This window comes from Octodon degus, unplaced genomic scaffold (genome assembly GCF_000260255.1).
Source record: "Octodon degus isolate 3935 unplaced genomic scaffold, OctDeg1.0 scaffold00234, whole genome shotgun sequence".
NCBI classification, from domain to species: domain Eukaryota; kingdom Metazoa; phylum Chordata; class Mammalia; order Rodentia; family Octodontidae; genus Octodon; species Octodon degus.
This window is the reverse complement of record NW_004524810.1, coordinates 961,281-987,787: the sequence shown is the minus strand read 5'-3', so window position 1 is coordinate 987,787 and position 26,507 is coordinate 961,281. Positions and strand designations below refer to the sequence as shown.

General features: G+C 39.9%; 1 protein-coding gene across 1 annotated transcript in view; it reads left to right on the top strand.

Moving 5' to 3' along the window:
- Col28a1 (collagen type XXVIII alpha 1 chain) overlaps positions 1-26,507 on the top strand; it is a 199,710-nt gene that overhangs the window by 107,042 nt on the left and 66,161 nt on the right. The window contains exons 21-24 of the mRNA XM_004645651.2: positions 2,588-2,656; positions 3,084-3,152; positions 16,505-16,573; positions 19,067-19,135. Of these exons, the coding sequence (XP_004645708.1) occupies positions 2,588-2,656; positions 3,084-3,152; positions 16,505-16,573; positions 19,067-19,135 (276 nt within the window). The remainder of the gene's footprint in view (positions 1-2,587; positions 2,657-3,083; positions 3,153-16,504; positions 16,574-19,066; positions 19,136-26,507) is intronic.

Below are 26,507 nucleotides of genomic sequence, written 5' to 3'. Positions count from 1 at the left end.
GATGATAACTTGAGTTCACATCTCGAGTGAAGTACCATGGCAAGTCTATCCCAAAACCGATACCAATTGGAGTGAGTCTTGTGCAAGGTCCTCCAGGGTCCTTGACGGTTTCATAGTCCTCCCTACTGGAACGACAATGGAGAGACGTAGCTCAGAGGCCCGGATGTGCCTGGAAAAGAAAGGTCCAAGATTTGCAGAGCAAGAGCCGGGGAAGTCGTGGACAAACTTGGATGAGCTGTTCAATCCTGGGTCCTGATGTACACAGAACTGACTGAGCAGGCAGCTGGAGGAGAAAAGCCCACATTTGGCAGTGTGGCAATGAGATAGGACCTAGATCAATTACATTGGTGTGATGGCTTTCATATTGTTGGACCACTGTGCTCACAAGCAATGATTTATGCTTATATGTTTAAATTTACAAAATTCTCTTTGTAAGAGGGATAAAATAGAATGAAATAGGCTGCTGGAGCTGCAGCCTCCACTTACTCCCTGCTGATGATTGTTGGACATTGTAGGTAGAGGTATTTAAAGATGTTTACCTGTTCAGCCAGGATTGGAAAGGGTTTTTCTAACCCTTTGGGTTCCAATGGCATTCTTCTTCCTTAATTGATTAATTATAGGTTTCCAGGAGGTCATATACTCCTTTAAATGTCTGCTAGAAGTTTTGGTACATTAATTGAATTTATGTACTACTTCAGGAACTGTCAGGCCATGTCCTAAAGCCCATTTCAAAAGAGCAGATTTAGGTTTTGTCCTAATTTTTGTTTAATAAGATCTCTTTAAAGTGAGGCATTTTATGGGATGTTTCCTTAAATCCAGGGCGGAAAGCCCAACTGGCAAAATTCCATCTATATAAATAATATGAGGAGTCCAAAATAAAATCTGCCCCTACTCTTGCTATTTCCTATTGATATTAGATGTTACAAACTAATTTTTAGGAGATGGGATGAGAATCTCTAGGAAAGCCAGGCACGGTGGTACATGCCTGTTATCCCAGTACCTGGAAGGCTGAGGCGGAGCATCCCCACAATTTTAAGACTGGTCTGGACCACATAGTGAGTTCAAAACCAACCTGAATTACATGGTGAGGCTGTACCTCAGAAAAAAAATCTCTAGGAAAAATATTTGCAAACTAAGAGTATTTTCATGTTTTTTTTTTTTTTTTCTTTTCTCTGTCTGTGCCAGAGGATAATCAATACAGTTACCAATAATTATTAAATTTTTGGCCTGGAACTTACAAATAAAAACTGACAATTAAGTTTCAATTCCAGAATCTTTTCTTTTCAAAGTGATCGGGGGTGGACCATGCTTTATTTTGTTGTTGGCTTTCTTTCACTGAAAGCACGAGGAGAATGGAGTCTTATTTGGGGGCAAATCTCCTAAGTGTATACTCAGAGTATTCGCGCTGAAGATAGCTGGAGTAGCACAGAATTGCTCCTGCAGATGACTAGTTTCCTATAGTTGGGGGTATTCCAAATTCATGTCCCCTACAGACCCTGTTCTTTCTTTCTACCAGGCAACTTTAAGGCACTATTTTAGATTTGTGTTGATGTAAATCCTGCGTTAAGTTTGGCTGCTACTGAAAGCTTTCCATGTGTAAAGACATCACTTAGTATTATTTGTAACATTTTCCCAGTCCTAAGATAAGAAAAGCAAACCATCAGTATCCTATTGCTCCATAAGTATTTTTAACACTCCCCCTTTTAAAAATGTATTTAGTATGGGGTCTGCAGGGTCTCACCATGAAGATTGGACTTGTAGTGATTCTCCTGCTTTCAGCCTCCCAAGTGCTGGGAATTACAGGTGGGCGCCACCACACCCAGTCTCAATCACCATCTCAGAGCGCGCCTGGGCCGGGGCCCGGCACAGCAGACTGGGGATTGAACCTCCAACCCCTGGGTCTGCCTAAGCAGGTACTTTAATCTGCTGATTAATTTGGCCTGCCCTCTATTTAGGTTTTCATTTGGTGTTCATTTATTTACCATATGATTTGGGCACCATGGATGAAGACAGCTGATTTCTATTGCATTAAATCAACTCTCTTATGTTATATGCTCAAAATTTTCTTTTTATTAGTATATGTTTGTGGTATAGGATTGCAGTCATCATAGGAAGTTCGTACATGTATATAACACATCTTGATTCTTGTAAATCTCTTCCCCTTCCTCTTCCTACACTCAAAATTTTTTGACTTTTATACTATACTTATTAAATTTTCTCATTTTTCTCTTCCTGGTTTATGAGATTAAAAATTGGTAATTTTTAAAATTAAAAAATTGGCAATATACTACAATATTATATCTTAATATAATACATTATAATATGTCTTATAATTCCTATGAAGTGTTTCCTATGAGAACTACCTAGTGGTTCCTATATATCACCCACATTCATGTCAGGCTTCCCACTGAGCTTCAGTGTATTAGCTTGTGAAGAGATGCAGAGTTGCCTTATGTGGGAGGATTTTCTCCTAAAAGCTTGCACTTGGCAAATCGGTCTTTGGTATGTTGACGCGGTAGTATGCTTAAGTGTTCCTGATGGCTCATGCTTTGGTCTCATGATATCACCTATCTTTGGAATTTCCCAGGGTGCGCCAGGCCCTCAGGGACCAGCGGGTGATCCTGGACTCAAAGGCGATGGCTACCCTGGTGTGGCTGTAAGTGTTGATGTTCCTTTTCCTTTTCCTTTAAACATATTTATTCATTTTAATTTATACATAGTATATTTCTGGAGTCTAGTGTGATGATGTGATACTTGTATATAATGCATGAAGATAAAAACAGTGTAATTATCATACCCATCTCCTTAAACATCATTTCTTTCTTTCTTTTCTTTTTTTTTTTACAAGTCCCAACCTTTTTATTTTATTTTATTTTTTTATTTTTTATTTTTTTTCTTAACATCATTTCTTTATTTTGGAAAACTTGGAGACTCTCTCTTCCGATTCTTTATAAAATACATGGTAAGCCATGAAACTGTAGCAAGGTTGAAAACATTACTTTGCCTCCCTCTTCTTTCCTTCCATTTTTGTGAGAACTGCATATGACAAGAGTCCTCACTGTCCCCTTGTGATGTCATCACAGGGCCCTCGAGGATTGCCAGGACCACCTGGACCCATGGGTCTGCGTGGAATTGGAGACACTGGAGCCAAGGTAAGATTGTTGAAGTAGAAAGCATGCTAGCTTCTAAAACCATCCATCCAGGTAATGATGTTGATCAAGGCGCCTGTCTTTATTTGGCAGGAGGACAGAGGTGTCTGAAGCAGTTGATAGTGACTTGCCTTCACCCCTGGATTTCCTGGGGTACTTAAACTATGTGAATATACAGATTGACTTGGTGGTTTTTCTGCCAGCAGCCCTCACATTCCTTTGCTGCTTCTGCCTCCTCCTCTCCTCTTTCCCTAAGCATTGTCACCTATTCCCTCAGCTTCAGCTGTTATCCACACACTGATGGCTTCTTAGTTTCTAACTTTCTTCTCCTAAGCTCTCATCTCATGTACCTGGCTGTTGCCACCTATTTCCCTTGGATGTCTCACAGACATCTCTAACCTAGCATCCAGAATAGAGCCCTGGACATTCACCTCATAATCCTGTGCAATCATCACCAGCATTCCATGTCAAGCCAGGAGACTTAAAAGTCATCTTTTTACCTCTTTTTCCTCTCTCTCCTTCATGTTTAGCCTTTTGATAAATTCTTTGAGTTCTGTTCTTAAAGACTATCTTGACTTTGGCCTGTTTGTTGCTTCTGCTTCCTCTCTGCAGAGCGCCATCATCTCTTTGGTGGGCTGTTCAAATGCATTCTTCACTGGCTTTTCTCTTTCAACTCTACCTTCATCTAACTTCATCAAACTTTGGAGCAATCATTTTTGAAAATTACAAATAAAATGTTACCTCATTCTTCTTTAGAAATAATATGGTGACTTCCCTTTGTATTTGGAATAAACTTCAGCTGCTTTCTCTAGCCTTTGGTATCCTTCAGGACCAGCAAAGTTTCCATTCATTCACCCTTGTTCACATGCACAGTCATGTTGACCTGTCCCATTGCTGGCTCTTTCACTGTTATGGTTTGTGTCTGGATGTCCCCCCAAAGCCTCGTGTGGTCACGGGGGACAGGCTTTTCTGAGGCTGCTAAATCTAGAGTTTGTAATTGGTTCACTGTCTAGTGCTGGGATTGGTGGTGTGAATGCTGCACCCGCCTGGTTCAGGTGGCCTGCATACAGTCTAAGGGAACAAGAGTCCTGCTTCCTCCCTTTGTTGCTTTTTCTGTCTTCCCTTGCTGTGTGCTGATGTCCCTGTGCCATCCCACCCTGCCCTAGAGCCAACTGCTCATGGACTGAAGCCTCCACAAACTGTGAGCTAAATAAACCTTTCTTCATTTAGTTTTGAGTGTCAGGTATTTTTTCTCAGCAATGAGAGAAAAATAACTAAAACATTCATATTCTTGAGCTTTGGCTCAGTCCTATCCTATCTTTGGCTCTAGGATAGTCAATTTCTGAAGCCTCAGGTCATATGTTACCTCCCTATCCATTCATTTGAAAATATCAAAAATACCTCTGTGTATCCTTTATAGAATAGATCACTTTCTTGGGTGACCCTTCTTGTTTATTGCTTAGCACACACCACAGGAATGTAGGTTTTCTCAAAGGCAGCCTCTTTGTACTGTTCCTTCCTAACCTACTGGACAAGATCTTGGAGTATTACCCATTCAGGCTCTATAATATGTTAAATGAATAGAACATGGATTACCTGAAATTAACCTTGTTATTTGAAAGAGAAAAAATTCCCTTACTAATTAACTACTCAGCTTTTCTTCATGCTTCCAAGTCAGTAGTGAAAGAAGATGTTATATACCCTCTCGATGCCAATTCTTTTGTTTTGTTTTTTGTTTCTGCTATAATACTTAGAGGTGACCATACGTTGATAGCGCTCTGCTACAATGCATTAGGCGCACTTTTGCTTCTCCAAGTAGAATAAAGAAGAATGTATCTAAATATCAGCTCTAAAGAGATCTTAATACTTACCCTGTTTCTGATTCTTGGGGAATTATGAGTGTCCAGTGAAACTACATATCGGAAAGTACAGTGGAAGCCATAGAAACATGAGATGTTTTGTTCAGAATCCAAATTTGGCTTGACCCTGGATGAACCCAGATTCTTGAATAAGCCTTGGCATTGTCAGTGAATGGCACTGAATTTAGGTATTAAGGTAACCTTCTTCCTTCAAGCCATAGTACGTGTCAAAGTGAAAGCTTAAAAAAAATAGAGACATTCAATAGATAAATTTATTTTCTGCTCTAAGTGAAATACTGGTTAAAACAACAACACCAAACAAAAACAGAAGCATTGTAATCATACCAAATAGTTCCTTAGGGAAGTACAAGGTTATTTCTACTTAAAATAAGACAAAATAAAATGTTAAATGCATACTGGACTGTATACATATTCCAAAGGAAATAGATGATTATTTACATTTTTAGAAAGTAGATTATTATGATTGTTTTATGTAAATCTACATAACGTTACATTAAATTATACTATTATGTTGCTGCTTTACATTTGGCATTAGTAAAGACAGGCACTTAGGCACAGATAAAGAGCATTTAAAATTTCATCCTTGTAGATATTCCACTCTATCAAATTATTTAAGACATAAGGGTAAAACATTTGCTCGATGTTTTCATGTCACTTCTCTCCAAATGTTCCTTGTATTTGCTTCCCTACATGCTGGGGATCACCAAGGAGATGGTGTTCCTTGAAAAATTTCATCTTACTTTTAAATTTCAATTTTTTATTGTGTTTGAGGTAGCCAGTGTGTTGCCAAGAGTGTCATCAGCGAGACCCACACTACCCTAGTGAGCCTGCACAGGAGACTTGGAGCTGCAGGTGGAGGTCAGGGAGGAAGCTCCCGCCAGGCCCCGCCTCTGGGCCTCGTGACTCTTCCTGTGGGACGTGTGTGGACTGGGATATTACTAGACCTGCAAGGCGGCGATGTTGAGAGGATAAGGTTGTAGAATCCAAGGAACTGATGCTGTAAACTGGAAAATGAAGGAAGTTCTAAACACAAATACAAGCTTTTAAATGACTTTTAAAATAGCCTCTCCTTTTTTATAGAAGCCTCACAGTCTCGGTGTAACCTTTTCTTCTGAAGAAGACTTTTGGAAACCCATCGACAGAGACTGGGGAAGCAAAGGAGATAGTTTAAAAGATTTAATTCCTGTTAACTTTGTCCTGATAAAGTGAAGATGAGATTCCCAAAAGAACAAAAATTACTATTGGCAGCAAAGCCTCCGATCCAAATATATACCAAATTTTTCTCCTTCCATTCTGAGTTTAAACAACAGAGAAACTACAAGTACGTGGGAGTATTAGAGTGTTTAGTTGTATCGACATATGTTTCCTGATATGTTTTTCATTTAAACTCTGTGTAGTCACCTTAAAATCTTGGCCTCAAGGCATTAACTTACAAAACAAATGTGTTTTGAAATAAGGAAACCATTAAAGTTGATGATTAATTTATAGTGGGTTTTTGAGATACTTAGTTAAGGTCACATGTGTTTAGCATATGACACAGACATTAGAATCAAAGTTCTATGTTTCAAAACATATAAAAGTTTTCCTTATGTCTAACACACTTGTGGTACTCTGTGGCTTTTTCTCAAGTGGAAAAAATTTGTAAGACATCGGTGATTGTAGTTTTTAAAATATAGTTACCTTGAATTTAGTTCACATTTTGACAGGACCTTCAAAGATGTTTCAAAAGTTCTTGTAAACACTGTCAAGGACACAATAGATGTAGTTTTAAAATCTTTGTGAAGCACAATAGTAAGAGGAACTGATGACTACGGTTCCTTGCTAAGTCAAAAGTGCTCATGCTTGGTCTGAGGTTTGGCGCTAGATTCTGTCCTGGGTCACTGACAGGGAGACAAGCTCAGAGAACACACCCATTACGATTTTTTTAAAAAATGTATTTGGTACAGCATCTCATTGCACAACTCAGACTCAGAGTGATCCTTCTGATTTGAGCCTCTCTAGCTCTGGGGCTACAGATATGTGTCACCATTCCTGGACTCAGCGCACCTGGGGGTGGGGCTGGTGCAGCATGTGGTGCCAGGGCTCAAACCGTGGTCCCTGAGCTTGCCTAAGCAGGTGCTTAGTCTGCTGAGCTATCTCTCCGGCCCTGACCCTACTGTCTGCTCTTATTCATTGGGGCCTTGGAGATTTAGGAGAATCCCTTGAAATTTGAGAGCAGTCATGACAGAAATCTCATCTCCCTTTTAGAAACTGCAGATAACTTTTTCCTGTTGAATTTTCTTTCCCAAGACTCACTGAGGTGCATGTAGCCAAAAAGCTGTTTTACTGATGTTCATGAGCCTCAGAATTTGTTTCTGGTCTCACGGAAGCAGAACACAGGAGTGGCTTGCCTAGGCTCCATCAGGGAAGGCGCATCCCTCCTGTTTCTCTCCTACTTCTTTCTGCCCCTCTCAGTGTGGAACTCATCGCGGGGAAAGCTATGGCCTTTCCTGAAGGCTTAGAATTATTTAACTTAGGCCAATCCTTAAATCCAACTTTGGTGACCTCAAGGGACCTCTTCACCATCAAGTGGGTTGTAGGACACCTGTGGGCTTAAAAGAAGCGTTGTATGATTTTTTTGAGTTATAATTATTGCATATTGCCTATATATTTCCAAAATAAGATTTTTTTAAACAATCGCTGTACTTTCTAGATGAGGAAATCGAGAGCTAGAGAGGTTGAACAACTTGTCTGTTTATAATACAGGTGGTTTGGGTACAATGCTTGTTTTGTGTATGAATGGAAGTTTCTGAATGTGACTCCTGAATCAAGCCCGAATGGCTGAGTGAGTTAGACCAGAGAGCGTGACGTACCTGAGTCTGTGGATGTGGCCTCGAATTTATCATCTTCTAGCCATCTCACCCCTGTTTTGCGTATTGCTGCATTACTTTTCTTTCTATTCTTGGTTTTCCATCACCATAACCTAGAAGATATAAACCTTAAGGAGAAACATAAACCCAAATCAAAAGACTTAAACAGTTTTCAAAAACTTCAAATGTTTGAATATTGTAGCATGGCTTGATTTAAAAAAAAGTGGCCCATAGCCATAAATTAAAATGCAAGTCTGTGTGAAATTCCACTGAGTATCGTTATTCTAAAAATGTTTCCAGCATCTGAATGGCCCCTCTGTTCTCCACAATGGCTCACATATGTGTACACCACCAACAGGCAGAGGAGGAACAGAGGAGCAATTCACACTGAGACGCACGAGGAATCTGCATTTCATTGGCAGACATGAACTGGACAAGGAATTCCTCCCTGTACAGGCCTGCGAAAGAGGGCTCACCTAGCATAGAGGTTTAAGAATAATAAAGTTAAGGGCCCACAATTCCAAAGTGAAACCACTCCCTTATAATATGCCTGCCAAATTACTACAGGCTGGACCATAAGCCTATGATAGTGCTAATTAAAGCCAGAGCCATGGAAAAATTGAATGTCAGGCAGTTTAACCTGTAGGCTTCAGAACAGGTCAAATTCAAGAACAGAAAACCTTGACTAGGTGACTTTTGAACGTTGTTCTGATTCCGTTCTATATATGGTCTATAAAATCTGAGCTGCAATCCAGACTGCCTTGTGACTTTCAATATTGCTTTCATTTCTCTTTGTGTTTTTTCTAGTGTTGCATTTCTCTTCCCAGGAGTACACACACACTTTCTTTGCAGCCCTGGAGATGCACACTAAATCTTCAGAACATTCGTTGTCCACATTACCATCAACATATGCTTAGTTTTATAATGCAGACTGCAGAACTTTCCTCCAGTAGAAAGTCATATTAATATGAATACTACAGAGGCTGCTGTTCTCTTTGTCATTAGGTGTAGTACCAATGTTTCCTCAAGGTTTTAACCTCAACAAAATAAGAAAGCATTTCCTATTCAGTGAAATTCTTGGCATAAGGCGATCATGCTTGTCTTCCATGAATGACTTTGAAAAAGAGCAAGAACAACAAATCCCTCAATTCCTGTAGCCATTACTAAAATTATCAGGGACCAAGAGATATGATTGTTTCCAGAATAATGTTAAAGTTCCAGGAGAGAAATTTATTTGAAGAACTGAAATTATTTGAGATACTCTAAAATTTAAAGCTGACAAAATACCTGAAAGGGCATGTGATAACAATTTGAGTGATGGGCTTCACAGTATGTGCTAAATTATACCTTTATCCACTTAATAATTATGCTGGTACTTGTCACCACTTCTCTTTTCATTCTGAAGGGTGAGCACTGTGACAGTGGTCAGTCAATAGCTAGTACACTGCCAGTATCTGGGTTGCTATATATGAACTTAGACCTACAAAATTTCCATTGACATTCTAGAAACCATAAGTGAGATACTCAAGAGTTACTAAACTGTGACACGCTGACTGTCATTAGTTGTCCCAGAGTAGTGCTGATGTTTATGAGGTTGAAGGCTTAGTTATGATTCTACTTTATTTAAAAGCCAAAAAGAAACATTAAGCAGATGCTATTCATTAGTTTGACATCTTCCATGTTATTTTAAGCAGTTCCTCAACAATTCTCAGCTTCATCATAGTAGACTCTTCAGAGTACTAAAATTCTTAAGCATGGTTCTTTGCATAGTGAATTCAATTTGCTTATTTTCCCTAAAGTAGAAAAACATGAAATCACCCTTTGAACAACTTTAAATTGTATCCATACTTAGAGTGAAAAGGATTTAATTGGCACAAATAAAAACACAGAGCACGAATGCAGTCTTATTAAGGTGAGCATGTTAGAGGGGAGGAGGTAAAATAGTGTCTGCTTATTTGCTCAAATATTATATATAAATTTTATAAAATAGACAAGGAATAATTGTCTTTGCTTCATATCAAAAGTTTTGCCACTTATTAGCTATTTGACCCCAACAAGACATTTAATCTCCTTGAGATTTAGGATGCTCATGTGTGATTTGGGATAATAGGGCCTACCTCAAAGTGTTCTTTGAGAAATTAATAAAATAGCGTACCTAAGTTGCTTTTATGAGTTCTGACAAATGAAAATATTATGAGTTCTGACAAATGAAAATTATTATTATTTGTGTGTGTGTGTGTGTGTGTGTGTGTGTGTGTGTGCAGGGCCTCACTATACAGCCCAGACTTGTAGTGATCCTCCTGATTTCTGCCTCCCTAGTGCTGGGATTACAGGCACATGCCACCATGCCCGGACTCCATCTCTGGCTCAGCACGCCCAAGGGTGGAGATTGCATGGCATGTGGAGCCAGGGATCGAACCATGGCCCTTGAACTTAGCTAAACAAGCACTTAGCCTGATGAGCTATATTGCTGGCCCTGAAAGTATTATAATTAGTGCGCGTGACAGCATTGTTCAGCCTGCCAAGTCAAGTGCACTATAGGATGGGTGAAGCGAGAGATGAAGGAGTCCTGCAGGTGGCAGTTCTGGCAGTAGACCTGTGTACGTGTTGAGGTAAACACTGAGCTGAGGAAGGTCAACAGAGGGAAAGTGGAAAGCCAAGGTTTCAGAGCTGGGTACTTGTGCAGGTATAGGGATCTCTTATAATAAAGGAAGAATTTTTACAAGCCAGGATGCTTGCTTTTTCTCCTTTAGAATATGATTAATTTTATGTAAGGAAAATACATTTGTAGCCACATAGATGTTGTCTGTGCATTAAATGGCAGGTGAGAGAAGGTCTTTGGAAAAGGTAGCATCGTGCGTGTATGTGTGTGTGTGATTATAGCCAACATCGAAGCAGGATACAGGCTCTGGCTCATACCTAGGTTGAATTACAAGAGGCTGTGTAGGTTCAGGCATTCATGTGATCTCTGTAATCTTCCATTCTTTCTCTATAAAGTAGAATAAATAGGGCAGGCAAGATAGCTCAGCAGACCAAGTGCCTGCTTAGGCAAGTGCAGGGGCCAGGGTTCAATCCCTGGCACCACATACCATGCTGGCCCTGCCCTCAGGTGCACTGAGCCAGCCACTGAATCTGGGTGTGGTGGTGCCCACCTGTAATCGCAGTGCTGGGGAGGCTGAAAATAGGAGGATCCTTACAAGTCTGAGCTGCAGAGTGAGGCTCTGTGCCAAATACATAAAAAAATAAGATGGAATATGTAGATGTTGATAGGATCAGCTAAGACAGTGAATGAAAAGTGCTTGCTAGGTAATAAACTTAATGCATGCTCATTATTATTTATAGTATATTTTACTACCAATGACAGCAAAATTTTACCAATTAGAAAGTATCTGTCATAATGTACTTGCACTTTTTACTTTTAAAAAGTAAAAATTCCAATGTACACTTATGATAATTATAAAATTCTGTATTTTTTTAAAGGGATGGGATAAACCACTTTGGGACGTTATGTCTAAGTCAGTGGTGGCAAACCAATGGCACATGTGCCACTGTTTGTTATTATTGAACAATCTAAAACTTTCACCAACCCTGCTCTAGGTAAAACATTTACTGAGTCATTCACTCCCATGAATGCATACTGCAAACAGTCCTAAACTTGGTCCTTTCTTGTGAAATTAAAGTGTCTCTCATGCAGAGTATCTCTTGTGGGTCAAAGGAAGTGTGAAGCTATGTAAGCAATTATTCTTTTCTTGAGGGAGTGAAGGCAAATAAGAATAAAGCTTGGACTGTGGGCTCATGAAAATGATGCAGCTACCAATGGTGACTCCAGGATCTGAGCTCGGTTCTGTTTATTATCTCCTAGTACAAGGGCTCCCTCTGCAGGCTGCCACAGCCTGGAGATTTTTACATAGGAAGCTAAAACCAACCATGCAAGAACTTGTTTTGGTGTCCTTTATTTGAGAATGTCACCCCATACATTGAAATAAGAGCCCAAGGCAAAAATCCCACAGGTAAATACACCTCTTCATAGGTACCAGTTGTGCCGCATCGTGGTAGAACCAGTACTTTCAAGTGGCAAAGGGAGACTTGTTCATGGTGCTCTTACTTTCATCACCAGATGTGACCTAAGAAGGACTCATGGTTCGTGAAACAGGAAAAGGTGTGACGCAGTGTCGAGGGTCCCTCTGCAGTGGGGAGATGCCTCTCTGCGGGTTTGCAGCTTATCAAGCGCCAGATGTTCCATTTGTGTTGTAGTACAACCTTCATTTTATGTTATAGGCCAACTTGAACATTTGCAGAATGTTAGACCTTGATTTAAAGCCGATCTGTTTCAGAAAAGCATAGGTATATATTAGTTTATATTCTCGATTGTAAAATATGAAAAGATTATTTCGATAGCCTAAATGTAACTATGTGTCACCAATTCTCTGGATAAGGATGGGCAGCTTGTTTGAGATAAATTCAGAAGGACCCACATGCCATTCTTGGGCCTCACTGGCCCAGGCTCCAGGACAGAGAGGAAAAGGAGGGACACTCAAGGTCAGCCGGCTTACAGCAGGTGCCTGTCAGATGCTCCTCATGTTGGTGTGGGGGAAAGGATGAAAGAATACGGAGACCAGAGGAATAACGAAGCTGATTGTTGATGTGATAGTTGGTGTGATATGGACTCAGAACTTATTTTAACTGCTTTTCCTGCAGCTTTCACATCTGGTGTGTGTGTGTGTGTGTGTGTGTGTGTGTGTGTGTGTGTAAAAATGATACTAATTGAGAAAGAGGTTTTAATTAAAATCATCACAAGAAAGATATCGCAAATTAGTCTGTCAAATTCTGTCTTGAAATAATGTCATGCAAAGCAACTGTCTTTCTGCATCCTTGTGTAACAAAATGTGTAACTTTTGATATGGACCAAGAATACATGAAATATGTGTACATCTTACTAATGACGTTCACGAACCCTTATGTTCTTCCCCTTTGTCCACTGAAATAATCTTATAAGTCACGTGCTCTCTTCACTAAGAATAACCATTTCAGCAGTACCTCCTTAGGTCACTGGTGAGATTTTTGTTGGGTGCGGTTCAAGGATTTTTCAACATACTGTTAAAACAATTAATTATAAAATTATTAAGCACAGAGGAAAATAAAAACAGGTGAGGTAAACTCCCACCGCCTCATCATCCTTCCTCACCGGCATGAGGTAGACCTTGTCTTGCCTGTGCTTCCCACTCCCCTCTCACTGTGCTCTGAAGCAACCTACAGACACCACCCATAGAAGATGTTAGTATTTGGAGCTGGAGAGATAGCTCAGTGGTCTAAGAGCCTGTCTGTGAAGTGCAAGGACCCGGGTTTGATCCCCAGTACCGCTTGCTGTGTCAGCCCCAGAATACCACCAGGCATGCTGTGCTGGCCACCGAAACTGGGAGTGGTGGTGCATGTTTGTAATCCTAGCCCTGGGAAGGCTGAGGCAGAAGGATCACTACAAGTCTGAGCTGCATAGTGGGACCTTGTACCAAATAAATAAATAAATAAATAAATAAATAAATAAATTTTAAAAAAGAAAAATTAAAAAGAATGTTGGTATTTGTCTCTCAAATATCATGGCTCTTATTTGAAATGTAACAGCAGTGCCGTTATCACCCTTAGAAATGCCAACAATTCCGTACAGTCACAAATATCCAGTGTTTGAATTTTCCAACTTTTCTCATAAATTAAAAAAAAAAAACTTATTGGTACATGTGTGCAGCATGTAATGATCACGTTAGCTGCAGAAAATTGGTACCTGAGGCGTTGTACTTGGCTTGTTTGAACTAGGCTCTAAAGGAAGCCTGGTATTGTCCTTAGCTGAGCTGCCTCCGGAGCCTCTCAGGGTCATGTTTACTTCTCCCTTGCTTTTTCCCTGCACCTTCTTCGTGGGTGTGTTGTTTGTCCTTGAGGATTTTGCTGATGGTGACTCCACGGTGTTTAAGGCATCCCTCATCTCCTATTTTTGTAAGTTGGTACATCTAGACCTGTCCGAGCCAGGTGCAGTTTTTGCTGCTAGTGTTTTTAGGTGAGGTTGTGTGTTCTTCAGGTATTCAGCTGCATCCTTTGTAACCTCTTACTTGAATCCTGGAGGGGCTTGCCAGTTTGCTCAGTTGTTTAAGTGCCTACCGGGGCAAACCCAGTCAGACTTGAAGGACCATGGTTTGATCCCCAGCTCCACATGCCACACCACACCTGCACTTAAGGCAGCCTGAGCCAGCAAAAAACAAACAAACAAACCAACAACAACAACAACAACAACAACAACAACAAAACCAAAAAAATTCCTTCTCAACTTAAAAAATAAATAAATAAAGGCCAGGCAAATAGCTTAGTGGATTAAAGTGTCTGCAAGCAGGCACAGGGGCTAGGGGTTTGATCCCCGGACCTGCTCTGCCAGACCACCCCCAGGGCACACTGAGATGGCAAATGAGACTAAGCATGATGGCACATGCCTATAATCCCAGCACTTGGGAGGACTGCAAACAGAAGAAACACTATGAGTCCAATCTAGTAGTGAAACCCTGAACACCCTATAGACACTTCCCTAAAATACAGAAAAAAAAAGAAAAAAAATGAATCCTGGAAAGGCAGTGAGCTAGAACATGGTAGAGGAAACTGCCCTGTCGAGGTGTGGAGTTGGGGTGAAAGAGATGATTATTTCTGATGAAACATTCCATAGTTCTAGGCAATTATAGTTTATCTTTATTTAGCTGTATTCTGTAGGGTATGTGAGTATCAGAAGATTTGATGAGAAATGACCTGTCTTTTGTAAAAGTAGTAAAGTGTGTCAGATGTGGTTGGATGCTCTCAGATGAATGTACACTCTTCAGAGCTAAGAAAGAAGAGGTTGTGCAGGTGCACACAGCCAGGGTGTTCATGTCCCCTACAGGGGCTCTTGACATGGGAGCCATCAGATTATCTGGGAAGAGCTTGTGGTCCCGCAGAACTGGGAGTCAGTGGGAAAGGGCTGGTGCAGATAATTACTACTTGGAGCTCAGGAGCAGCCGAGTTTTACTGGAAAGTGGAAAAGACTGAGGTAGGACACTAGAACTATAAAAGTGGCCTGTCTGAAAAAGCATAAGGTATGATTAAGAAAGAGATTAAATCAGTAATAAAATATAATTCACAAGTTCTACCTGTTCTTTTAGTTTTGTCTAGAAGTTCTTTATACTTATTCATAATTAATCCATATTCCTCGTACCCAGATAGTTAATGTATGCTGTTAACCTTGGCCCATGGCAACCACAAGCTTGCTTTCTGTCTGTATAAATTTATTTTTGCTGGACATTTCATATCAATGAAGTTAAATAATATGTCTGACATCTTGCATTGAAACTAATATTGTTGATGTCCATCCATCTCATAATATGTGTCCATAGTTCCTTCCTTATCATGTTTTATCTATCTATTTGCTGTTTCCAGTGTGAGTTATGAGCTGTTATGAATAAAGCAGCTAAGGCCATTTGGAGGCAGGACTTTGCGTGGCATGTGTTTTTATTTTCCTTGGATGTGTATCTTAGAGTGAAATTGCTGGATCATATGGTAAGTGTAAGTGAAACTTTTAAAAATCTGCCAAACTGTTGGCGAAAGGGGCAGCAATAGCTTCTTTAGTGCCGTGAGGGTTCCTGTTTGCCTCTATCCATCTGGGTCGATTCTTACTATTTGTACAGACATGGCCAAACTTTAATTCCCTTTCATAAAGCAGGCGGGTGGCTCGCTGACGTTTACTGAGTACCTGCCCTGTTCTTGACCTTGTGATAGGGTGACTCACATGCTCTTGTGGTTCATTCTTATCACTGTGAAATGTAGAGATTATTTTCTACGTATCTGGTATATTTACTGAGGTTCAGGGCACTTCGCTAAGCTAGTCATCATTGTAATGTAGAATTCTTATAAATATCAAATTATGGCAAGCAACACACAAACGTGCTTAGATAACCTCAGGCAAACAGAAGGTAACCAATAAAGGCTTTATTTGCCTGTTTCTTTCCACCATTAACTTCTTGGGAAGGTCCAACCAGAGGGGCTGACACCCTTGGGGTCTCACTGCTTTCCTGGCCATAGGCCTCTTACACAGCTGTCAAGCCTTAGAGAAACAGAAAGGACCTTAAAGAATGGACCCTGCAGGCACAGTCACAGGAGTGACAAAGATATCCTAAAGGCAATTCCTAAGTCAAATAGTATGCTCTGTTGATTGAGATAATAAAAACAGTTAGTTCAGGATGAAATTCTACCTCTTAATAGCCTTCATTTATTCTTTTCTTTTCTCCTCTGTTTGTAATAGCAATAATTACTTTTCCAAATATGAAAAAAGTATATAGCAATGTTGCCAACAAGTTAACTACCTTGATTGGTTTGAAAGGGACCTTTATTAGTCGTTTTAAAGACTGTGTGATTGGCAATAAGAAATGAAACAAAGGGTGATAACACATATGTGAAAATAGGATGGTGATTTAGAAGAAAAAGGCTAGTTAATACCTTAATGAAATTCAAAGGCTTCTAGAATATTAAAATGTATGATTGAATGGGCAAATGTAATAAAATATGATACAATATAATTTTTTAAAAAATATCAGTAACCTGTCATTCATTTATATCTTTTCAGGGGGAGCCTGGCTCCAGAGGCCCTCCTGGTCCCTCTGGGCCTCGGGGTGTAGGAACCCAAGGGCCAAAGGTGAGTCCTCAGGTCTCTGCTCTACATGGGGACAAAAGCAGCGTGAGGGTAACTAATCTGAAATTCCAACATCTGAAATGTCTCAAGTCCCAGAATTTTGAAGCAGAGTGACAGAGTCTGAGCTGGAAGGGTGAAGGGTTTGTACTGCAAGCCTGGAGACAGACATTGGCAGTCTAAAGGCGATAGCAAAAAGGAGTACTCCTCCGAAGAAGCAGGAAGGAGACTTCCTTCGCTCCCTCTTTATTCCACTCAGGCTACAAGCCTTATTGGGTGGTGCCACCATACCCAGGGTGAGTCTTGGGCATCCATCGTTCAGTCCCACCCAGAACTGTGTTAAGCCAGTCAGTTGGCATTTCTCACCCAAGTTGACAGAACAGTGAGCTATGACACAAACACCAACTTGATACTGAAAATAGTAATTTTCACATGTGACTTCATGTAACAAGGGGTAGTCCAAACCCAAGTGGCACTAAATGTATTGCCTAAAAGTATCTTCAAGCTACAGAACTACCAGATTTCCAGCTATTTCTTTTTCTTCTGTTGACTCTGATTTGGTAAGAGGCTGTGCTGAACATTTTAGACTCCTTTACAGGGATGAAGATCCTCCTGAGATGTCAGTAGTCATCAGTGGGTGAAGGGACAATGAATGAGTTTTAATTTTTCATTGTCATACTTATATTTTGTCTTGAAATGTTTTTAAGTCTTCCTGTTACCATCATAAAAGTTTTTTTTTTTTTCACCCCAGAAAGCACACTACTGACTTGTACAACAACAAATGAACCCACCATCTTTCCAAGCTTTTTCTATTCAATTTTAATTTAGAGACTTCGGATTTAAGTAAGTTAATTTTCTGAGGGTCTTGACAAATGGTCATGTGACATGTAATGATGTTTTAGACATGCCATTCTGCATATGGTGGTCCTGTGAGAATGGCCACTTAGTGACCTCCAGGCTGCTTTTCTGTAGGTACATTCTGCGGTGTTTATGTGGCAAAAGCAATTGCTGCAGTGGACATGTCTAAGGGCTAAATAGTAAGCATAGCAGTAAGGCTGTAGGAATGTGCCCCGCACAGCTCCTCCGGGTGTATGTATTGTTTTCTGATCTGATTCCACCTAAGGAATCTTTCTTTAATAAACACAGAATCAACAACTTGAGCACATGCTGGGAGATGCTATATTCACTTATTGCTGCATACTTTTTTCTTTGTTGAAAAGTTAAATTTATTGGTATATTTTAGGTACACATAATGATTGCATTTATCCTAGGGAATGTGGGCCTGTACACGACGTATCTTGATTCTTTTTTCAAATCTCCTCCCTCCCTTCAACCTCTTTTCCCTTTCCTATCTACCAAAGGCTTGTTTCCATTTTTTCCTTTTCTCATTTTTTTCTGCTTTCCTTCCTTTTCCCTCCTCCCTCCTGGTTCTCCTTTCCATTTGAACATTTTTTTTTTTCCCCCGAACTGGGGATTGAACTCAGCCCCTTGTGCTTGTCAGGGAAGTGCTTATTCTACTGAGCCATCTCCCTGGCCCCTCATTTGAACATTTTATTCCTGTTTCCCAATATCTGTTTGGCATTTTGGCCCTTATGTACACTTAAAGTTTCTCACACCACAGAGACAGTATTTACATGTGTCTCAGATTTATTCCATTTAAGTGTATGATCTTGAGGTGCACCTTTATACCTAGAGATATCTCAAGTTTGTGACTGAGTAATACTCCATTGTGTAAAAAAGTACACATCTTGGACCACGGAGATAGCTCAGCAGTCTAAGCACATGCCTAGGCAAGCGCAAGGACCCAGGCTCGATCCCCTTACCACATACATTGCCGGCCCTGCCCCAGGGGACGCCAGGCGGGCCACCAAGACCGGGAATGGGTCGCATGTCTGTAATCCCAGGGCTGGGAAGGCTAAGACATGAAGATTACTATGAGTCCAAGCCATGTAGGGAGACCCTGTACCAAATACATTTTTTTTTTTTAAAAAATCACATCTTTATCTATCAGTTTCTGGGCATTTGAGCTGCTGCTCCATATTTTCTTAAAAACCTAATGCCAGTTCACAGCAGTAGCCACTGAACTTCAGCTGTAGTCCTGGGAACTCCACAGTGAAGTGGAACAACATGTTACCTGACACGCAGAGTCCTGCCGCTGTGCTTTTAGGATCATTATGGGGTGGCCTGCTGCTCAGGGTTAGGGTCATTGTAGGAGCCACACAGGAGCTGCTGGCTACCACCTCTGCTTATTACCAGCAGCACTGTCTTATCCTTTGAAAAAAGTCTGTGTAATGTGTAAGAATTTGTTTGTAAGCAATATGACTGAACTAAATAAAATGCTTAGAAAAAATCTATTAAATAAAATATGACTGTTCATGGACAGACAGAAGGTCGTGGCCAGACTGAAGTGAGTGGGGAGCTGAGAGCTGTAGTATTTATGCTTTTGCCTTCTTCAGTCTTCTTATGCTTTGTCTCTACTTTCTTCCCGTCTTTCCACAGGGTGATATTGGACAGAAAGGCTTGCCTGGCCCTCCGGGGCCCCCAGGCTATGGATCCCAAGGAATTAAAGTAAGCAAATGTGGTTGTGTTAGAACCATCTCAAAGGATGGGGAGATGGCTCAGTAGAATAAGCGCCTCCCTGGCAAGTGCAAGAACCATCTCTCAGTTCACTAGTGTGATTGGAGAAGCAGTTGTGGGTAACACAAAATACGGCGATGATGAAGTGATTATAATGGCGGGTTAGCAGCGAAAATTATATCTGCTGTTTAGAGACCTTATCCAGAAGTATAGAAATGAGATAAGCACCCTAGTTCCATGAATGATAACTATTACACAGATTGCTCAATGAAACAGTGAGCTGTTTGTTGTTTGTGGTGATGCAGAAGAAGGGAGACTTCATGTCCAGCTTTTCGTTCTCTAGCTCTCTTTCACCCGCCTCCCTGCCCTCCTCCCCTGGCAGAGCCCTTCCTAGCCAGGGGTAGGGCCACAGGGCAGGGTGCAGGGAGCTTACCAGTCTTAGCCCAAAGGCTCACTCAGGGACATTTTGTGTAACGTTGACACCCAGCCCTAGAAGATAGGAACCTTAATCACCGAGAGTAACGTTTGAGCGGTGTGGTTTTAAGTCCCTCAGTAGAATCCATAGATACCTCTTCTCTGGTTTATTTTTGCTAGATAACAACAAATCTATGTAGCAAGGTGGAATTCTGAGGATCTCCCATGTCTCAGCAGACAAAATTAGGTGTCTTAAGGTTACCAGGTACTTAACCAACTGATTACATTTTCTTCGATCCCAGCCTCCATTTTTTGAGACAGGGTCTCACTATGTAGCCCAGATTGGCCTTCAATTCAAGGGGGTCCTTGTGGCTCAGTCTCACAAATGTTAAGATTACAGGCATGTACCACCTCACCCAGCCCCTTTTTCCACTTATGCAGATTTTGTTTTTAAATTGGCTCACCTCTTTCCTCCTCCCTGAAATAAACTGGTATGTATAATCATGGGTAACCTTCGAAGCTGAATAACTGATAACTCTGTTATGGGTCACTCAGAATAGGAACCGGATCAGGCAGATTGGAATTTGGAAAGCCGGTTATTGCTGAGCTCAGGGCCCCCATCAGCTCTCACTCAAGAGAGGACTGAAAGGCGCCTTGCCCAGGAAGCAGGGGGGTTTTAAAATATGGAACCACATTCCATTTGGTAAACAAATTCATTGTCTGACACAAAACAATGCTTTCAGGGTCAGTGTAACCACTACTCAAACTACATTTCCTGGGGCTTTCTTTTAGTTTCTGGTTATCTTGCACCAGAGTACTTGCATGCAGCCTTGCATAGCCCGAGGTTACAAAAAGTTAAAGCCCATTTAATTTCCTTTTGAAGTCACCTCTGTAAGCTAACTTTGTTAACAGGAATTTGTGAGGGTTACAGGAATTGGTAAGATAGGAATTTTATCTAGCAAACAGCAAGAAACAGCCACTAGTTACTAAACAACTTAGAACAGTGGTGAGTATACATTTTACACAACAGAAAACACAAGATTTACATTTATAATCTAAAATGTGAGTTGATCCATTACAAACTCTAGATAATTAAGATCAAATGTACAACATGGAAATATTCAAAGCAAACTTTTGTAAATAGCAGAATTTCTTAGTAAGTAGGCAACAGAAGAAACCTAGGGTAATAAATGTGGAAGTCCCCTGTTGCCATTAAATACACACTCCTATAAAGAAAATGAGCTAAGTCAAAAGCAAAGCTCAATGAATCTGTGTTAACTCTTCTAACCCAGTGATGGCAAAACTTTTAGAGCTTTCAGTGATAGCAAACAGCTCACGGTGGCACGCGTGCCATAGGTTCACCACCACTGTAAATCAAATCCATCATACAGTGCCCAGCATAGGGTTCTTAAGTAACAGTTGTTCATCTGTCATGTGGTATCTAAGCAAAGACAAGACAATGTGTTACTGAGAGCATACAAGCATGGAGAGTAAAGTAAAACTCTGCTTCTGCATAAACGAGATCATTTTCCTACTGAATCCTTAAATTTATTCTTAGAAGATAGAAATGCTCTCTCTACAAGGTGTTGTGCGGTGTGCTCTGGCATGTGCTCGAGTCATTTATGCTGTTAATTTATCATGTCCACCTCTTAAATCTGACGCCAGTTTTCTCCTTTCTTATCCAGAAATATTTTCTTTGTTCTTACTGGAGCACGTTAGGCTGCATTTAATTAATATTCATCAACCATGACTCCTCCCCCTTTCTCATGACCTTCAGTTTATACCATGTACAAATCTAACCTGAGCAAAACTAGGTTATGGAGCCAACTACGACAGAGAAAGAATCCCAACGTCATAGCAGAAAGGAGAGAAACTTCTTCTCCACTAGGTTGGGACCTTGGGGAAGCTTGTACTTAAAGGAGGCTGAATCATAAAAAAACCTTTGTAGATCTGTTGGATGGGTCCGCATCCTGGCACCAGGGCAGAAATGTTTGTCTCATTTTCCTGACTCTTCCTCAAAGTATCACTACAAAAGGGAGGTAGCTGAATATATAGAGCTAGTGGTATTCTTTTGAGTCACTGGAAGACCACATACTCGGTTAAATTTCATTTCTGTTAATCACTTGTTGGCATATTTCTTACACTTTTATAAAGACCATGTAAGTCAGTGGAATATCTGCTTAGGTGGCTTTGATGAAGGGTTTTTTTTTTTTTGCTGTTGAACTTAAAAATTGGAGCCTGAGCTACACTCTGCTTCTCTGTGCCATCTAAGCCATGGACAGAGTAAGGATCAGGGCTGCATTTACAGAAGTGATCTGTTTCAAAAGCCAATTGACTTTACTGCTGAATACTGGTGCTTTAGTCAATCAATTTGAGTATTTAAATCAACCAGCTAACTGTTATAGGCTAAACACCATCTGTGTTAGGCAAACAAGCTATGCATGGTACGAAAGGTGAGTGAGGAGACATGAGCTCAGTCCTCATACAGTTTATGGGCTATAAAATGATCTGACTTGGAGCTCTAGCAAGAGTGGAAGGTAGCACAGTGGAGTCAGCTGAGATCAAATGAGTACACGGGGTCCCACCAGGGTCCTATGGGCCACAGTAAGGAATTGGGCTTTAATCTAAAGAGCATTGAGAAGCCAGAGAAGTGTGGCATGCTCAGTCAGAAAACACTCATGCTGGCTGCCATCAGTGGAATAGATGGACACGACCAATGAACAGAAACATGACGACTCCACCTCCTCTTCTTCTGAGGCCACGTGTGCAAGACTGTGTCCTTCTGGGAACTTCATTCTCCTGCCTTTTCTGGGGCTGTGGGGCCACCCAGAGGTGCTTCTATGGTAGTCCTGGTCCTGGGCAATCTTGGATGCCATGGCAACATCCTGGGTTTCCTCTGTTGCCCCTGCTGTGGTCCAGCTGACTGCATAGTAGATGATCTCTGGCTTTTTAAGGCCCTCAGCCCTTTTTCCCAACCACAAATCTGTTGATTGATTGATCAAATGAATGAATACAGGGCCAAGATGCTTTGATCTCCAAAGGGTCTTGGTCTTTCAGTTTGTAGCCTGAGTCTAGAGGCCATATGATCCCCCAGTCTTGTCCCATTCTGAGCCTCAAGTAACAGCTTTGTCCTAGAGATGGGCTCTAAATGTGTGAACAATCCCAGAGATTGGCAGAAAGGATAAGGGATGATGTTGGGTATTGAGAGATTCCTTCGTATAAAGTATCCCTTACAAAGCTGGGAAGGCAGGCAAGAAAGCTCAGAAAGGAGTGAAAGAGATGGCCTCTCCCCAACTCTGTTTCCCCTTGAAAGTCATGCCACTTCTTTCTCTTCATCCCATTCAGGTTGTTTTCTGCATCCTAATCAGCATAGAAGTTCCCTTGGCACTTTTACTCAGAGGATGAAGTATTTCTGTGAGAAAGACTCCTGGTTCTACTGTAACATTTACTATATATGAATCTATTACTTACTTAAAGAATTAGCCTCTCTGCCATGTGCTTCAGTTCCTCCTTCAGGCCTGAGCCTGATCGATCCAGCCTTAGCTAATTGTCCTTTCCATGTAGTTAGGATGCTGCCAAGATGCGCCATTTCAAGCTTCTCCAGTTTGTTATTAATGTTAAAGGAGTTACCCGCTGACATGCTGAGGAATCTGGTGAATGAGATCCAGCAGAAATCCATGTTTCAAAGGTGACCAATTGTGATGATTCAGTGGTCACACTATCGCAGGGCCAGCAGACCTTCCAGGACATTGAGGTTCATAAATGGAAGAAGACTCAATCCACATGGCCTCTTTCCTCTCTATATATTCTGACCTTGGAACTGGTTCATTCTTGTGGTGTAAATGTAGGTATATTATTCATCTTTGTTGAACCTCAGTTTACTCATCTTTAAGATGGGAATGAAGAAGTGTAGGGTGCTGTGAAGGTAAAATTGTTTACCAAATATCTGGTGTGGAGTAGTGGGTACTCAACCAACTTGGGCTATGGTGCCAATTTTAATCATGACTTTTCTACTTCCTGGAACATGGCTCTTCCTACTTCTTTGCTTCAGTTTTCATGTCTGAGTAATGGGGAGAATCATTTCCCAAAGTTGTAATGAGCTATAACTGAAGCTAAAAAGATAGTATATGTAGCATTTTAAAAAATGGAAATAGATCCATTAAATATTTGCAACTTTCACATAATTATTCCATCATGTTTTCCTTTCCTCTCTACAATTTCATGGTATTTCCCAGGAAGAAGGTTTAGGATTCTAACATTCATTCGATTCAGTGTTCTTAAACATAGCATATTGGTTGCATTAGTCAATATAGGCTTGAATCCAGCATTATATAGACCCCAAAATGTATGGTGAGTCATATAATAGTCAAAGATTCCTGCTTGGTGGGCAGGGTTTTTTTGTATGTGGAATTTTGAAGAACATTGTCTTCCATTTCTAGCTCTTCTGGTGGCTAGACCTTTTTACCACTTGTCCCTGCAGACAAAGAGCATGTAAATTGACGTAACTGCTTCTTGAGAGTCCTGGCCAGAAGGTGACCCAGATATTTTTGCTCACAGTTGAGTGGAAGGCTGGGAATGGTGGTCTATGAACTCAGGAAGAAAAGGAACCAAAGTTGTGAGGAAGAATAACCTTCATGCACAGCTTAGCCTATTTCTAGGAAAGATGTAAAATTTAAAATGGTTTGTTGCTCTAAGTATATAGGCATTTTGAGAAAAGGATGAGAATATGAGTGGTCTCCATAGCAACTTCTAGAATATTCCTTTTCTCTCATTAACTTTATTGACAATCAATAATTATATATCATATTAAAAATTGTAGACAAATATTGAAATGTGAAAGATATAAGATGTAGACAGTGAATTTTAGAGAAATATTTCTGAGATGAATACATAGCATGAGATTAATAACAGATTGCACATTGTAAATAAATTATTTACAAACTTCGATGAGTATAACACTAAAAATTGTCCAAAATAAAAATGAAGAAGAATGAATTTACAGATCAGTCACATAATAGTTCACTCTGCCAAAATCAAGAAACTTATATTCATATAATTAGAATTCTTAAAGTAGAAAGGGGTAGGTAGGCAATAAATGTTTTAAGATTTAAAATTTCTGAATTTAGTTGAAATTATAGTACCACATTTCCAAAAATATTGAAACTTTTGCTTAAGAAATTTGAAAAAAATCTTACCTAGCTACACAAAAAGAAAATTGTCCAGAACTTATTGTAAAGAAAAAAATTATTAAAGCATATACATAAAAAATTAGCTATGGAAGAACAAAATTAAAAAGCGTCTTATTCCACATAAGAAAGAAAGAAAAAAAGAGCAAGTGTGTAAGAAACTAGACTAATTAATTCAAAGGACTGAAAGGAAAAAAAGATCTATCCTCATTGAATTTTATACTTAGCAAACATAACTTTGAAAACTAAAAGTAAAATATTTTTCAGTTATACAAACTCAAAATATTCTAATACCTCCAGATGTAGCATATAGGAAATAACAGAGAGCATAATCCAGAAAGCAAGAGAAGTTGCTGTATGGTCCTGAATAAAGAATAAAGTATAAAGAGCTCTCAAAATGATAGTTATGCAAACTATGTAAAATATATTAGATGAACCCATTTAAAAGGTCACTGAAGATTTCTACAAAACAGTATCAATCTTATGTCGGGTTATATACATATTTTTTCATATATATATGTATGTGTGTGTGTGAAAGACAAGGAAGAAGTAATATAAAGTCAAGGGAAAACGGAAATATACTTTTTAAAGCTTCTAATGCTAGAAGAAAATATCATACCATGTCTTTTAAGTAGATTGTAAGTGAAAGATACAGTATAAATCTTAAAACAAAAGTTAAGATTAAACAATATTCAGAAAATTAAATACTAATTAATTAAAAATTAAATATTTCAAAATAATTAAACTAAGAAAAAGTTTTCATGATAGTAAAGAATTACTAAGAATAAAACATAAGCTAAATATTGGAATGGCAGATATATGACCAAAACTTCTAAAAGTCTGGGGATAGGATATCGCACAGAGTTCTAGTATGTGGTGGACACGGACAGTGTCCATGAAATTTACTGGTGGTTGCATGTCATTTGTGGGACTGAGCTACTGCTATTTCCTTGATATCTACCCTGTAGACCTGGATAGAATTATGACCCATAGGGTGGAGGAGAAGTCCATTTGTAGAGTATGCTGATGGAAACATTTTGCTGCTGTATACAAAAGAATAACTGAAAGACTGCTTTTGGATACCTCTTATTCTCCTGTGTTTAATTGTTTGCCCTATTTGGTGGGTTCTTTCCATTCTCATTCCTGGAGTTGTGGTCATTTTGCTCCCTCTCTAGAATATCTTTTAGGAGTCTGTGTAGACTTGGCTTTGTCATCATGAAATTCTTAACTTGATCTTTGTCATGGAAGTATTTCACTTCTCCATTATACTTGAAAGAGAGTTTTGCAGGGAATATTGGTCAGGGTTGGAATTTGTTTTCTTGCAAGACTTGAAGTACTTTGCTCCATGTTCTTCTTGACTTGATGGCTTCTGAAGAGCAATCTGCCATTATTCTGATGGATTTTCCTTTAAATGAAATGTTTCTTTTCTTTAGTGGCTTTTAGTATACTGTTCCTGTGCTGAATTTCTGGGAACTTTGTTATTGTATGTGTTTATTATCAGATGTGTTTTTAGTTGGGTTGATGTTATTTGGAGTTCTATATACTTTGGTTACCTGAATGTCAGATTATTTCCCCATATTTGGGAAGTTTTCTGCTGTTACTTCTGCCCATATTCTTTTTATATCATTTGTATTGACTCCTTCTTTCTCGCTGATGACTATTAGTCTTATGTTGTTCATCTTTGCATCGTCTTGCAGATGTTGAATTATTTTTTTCCTGCATTCTAGTTGTTTTTAAGAGATCTTTTCTTACCTTTTCACTAG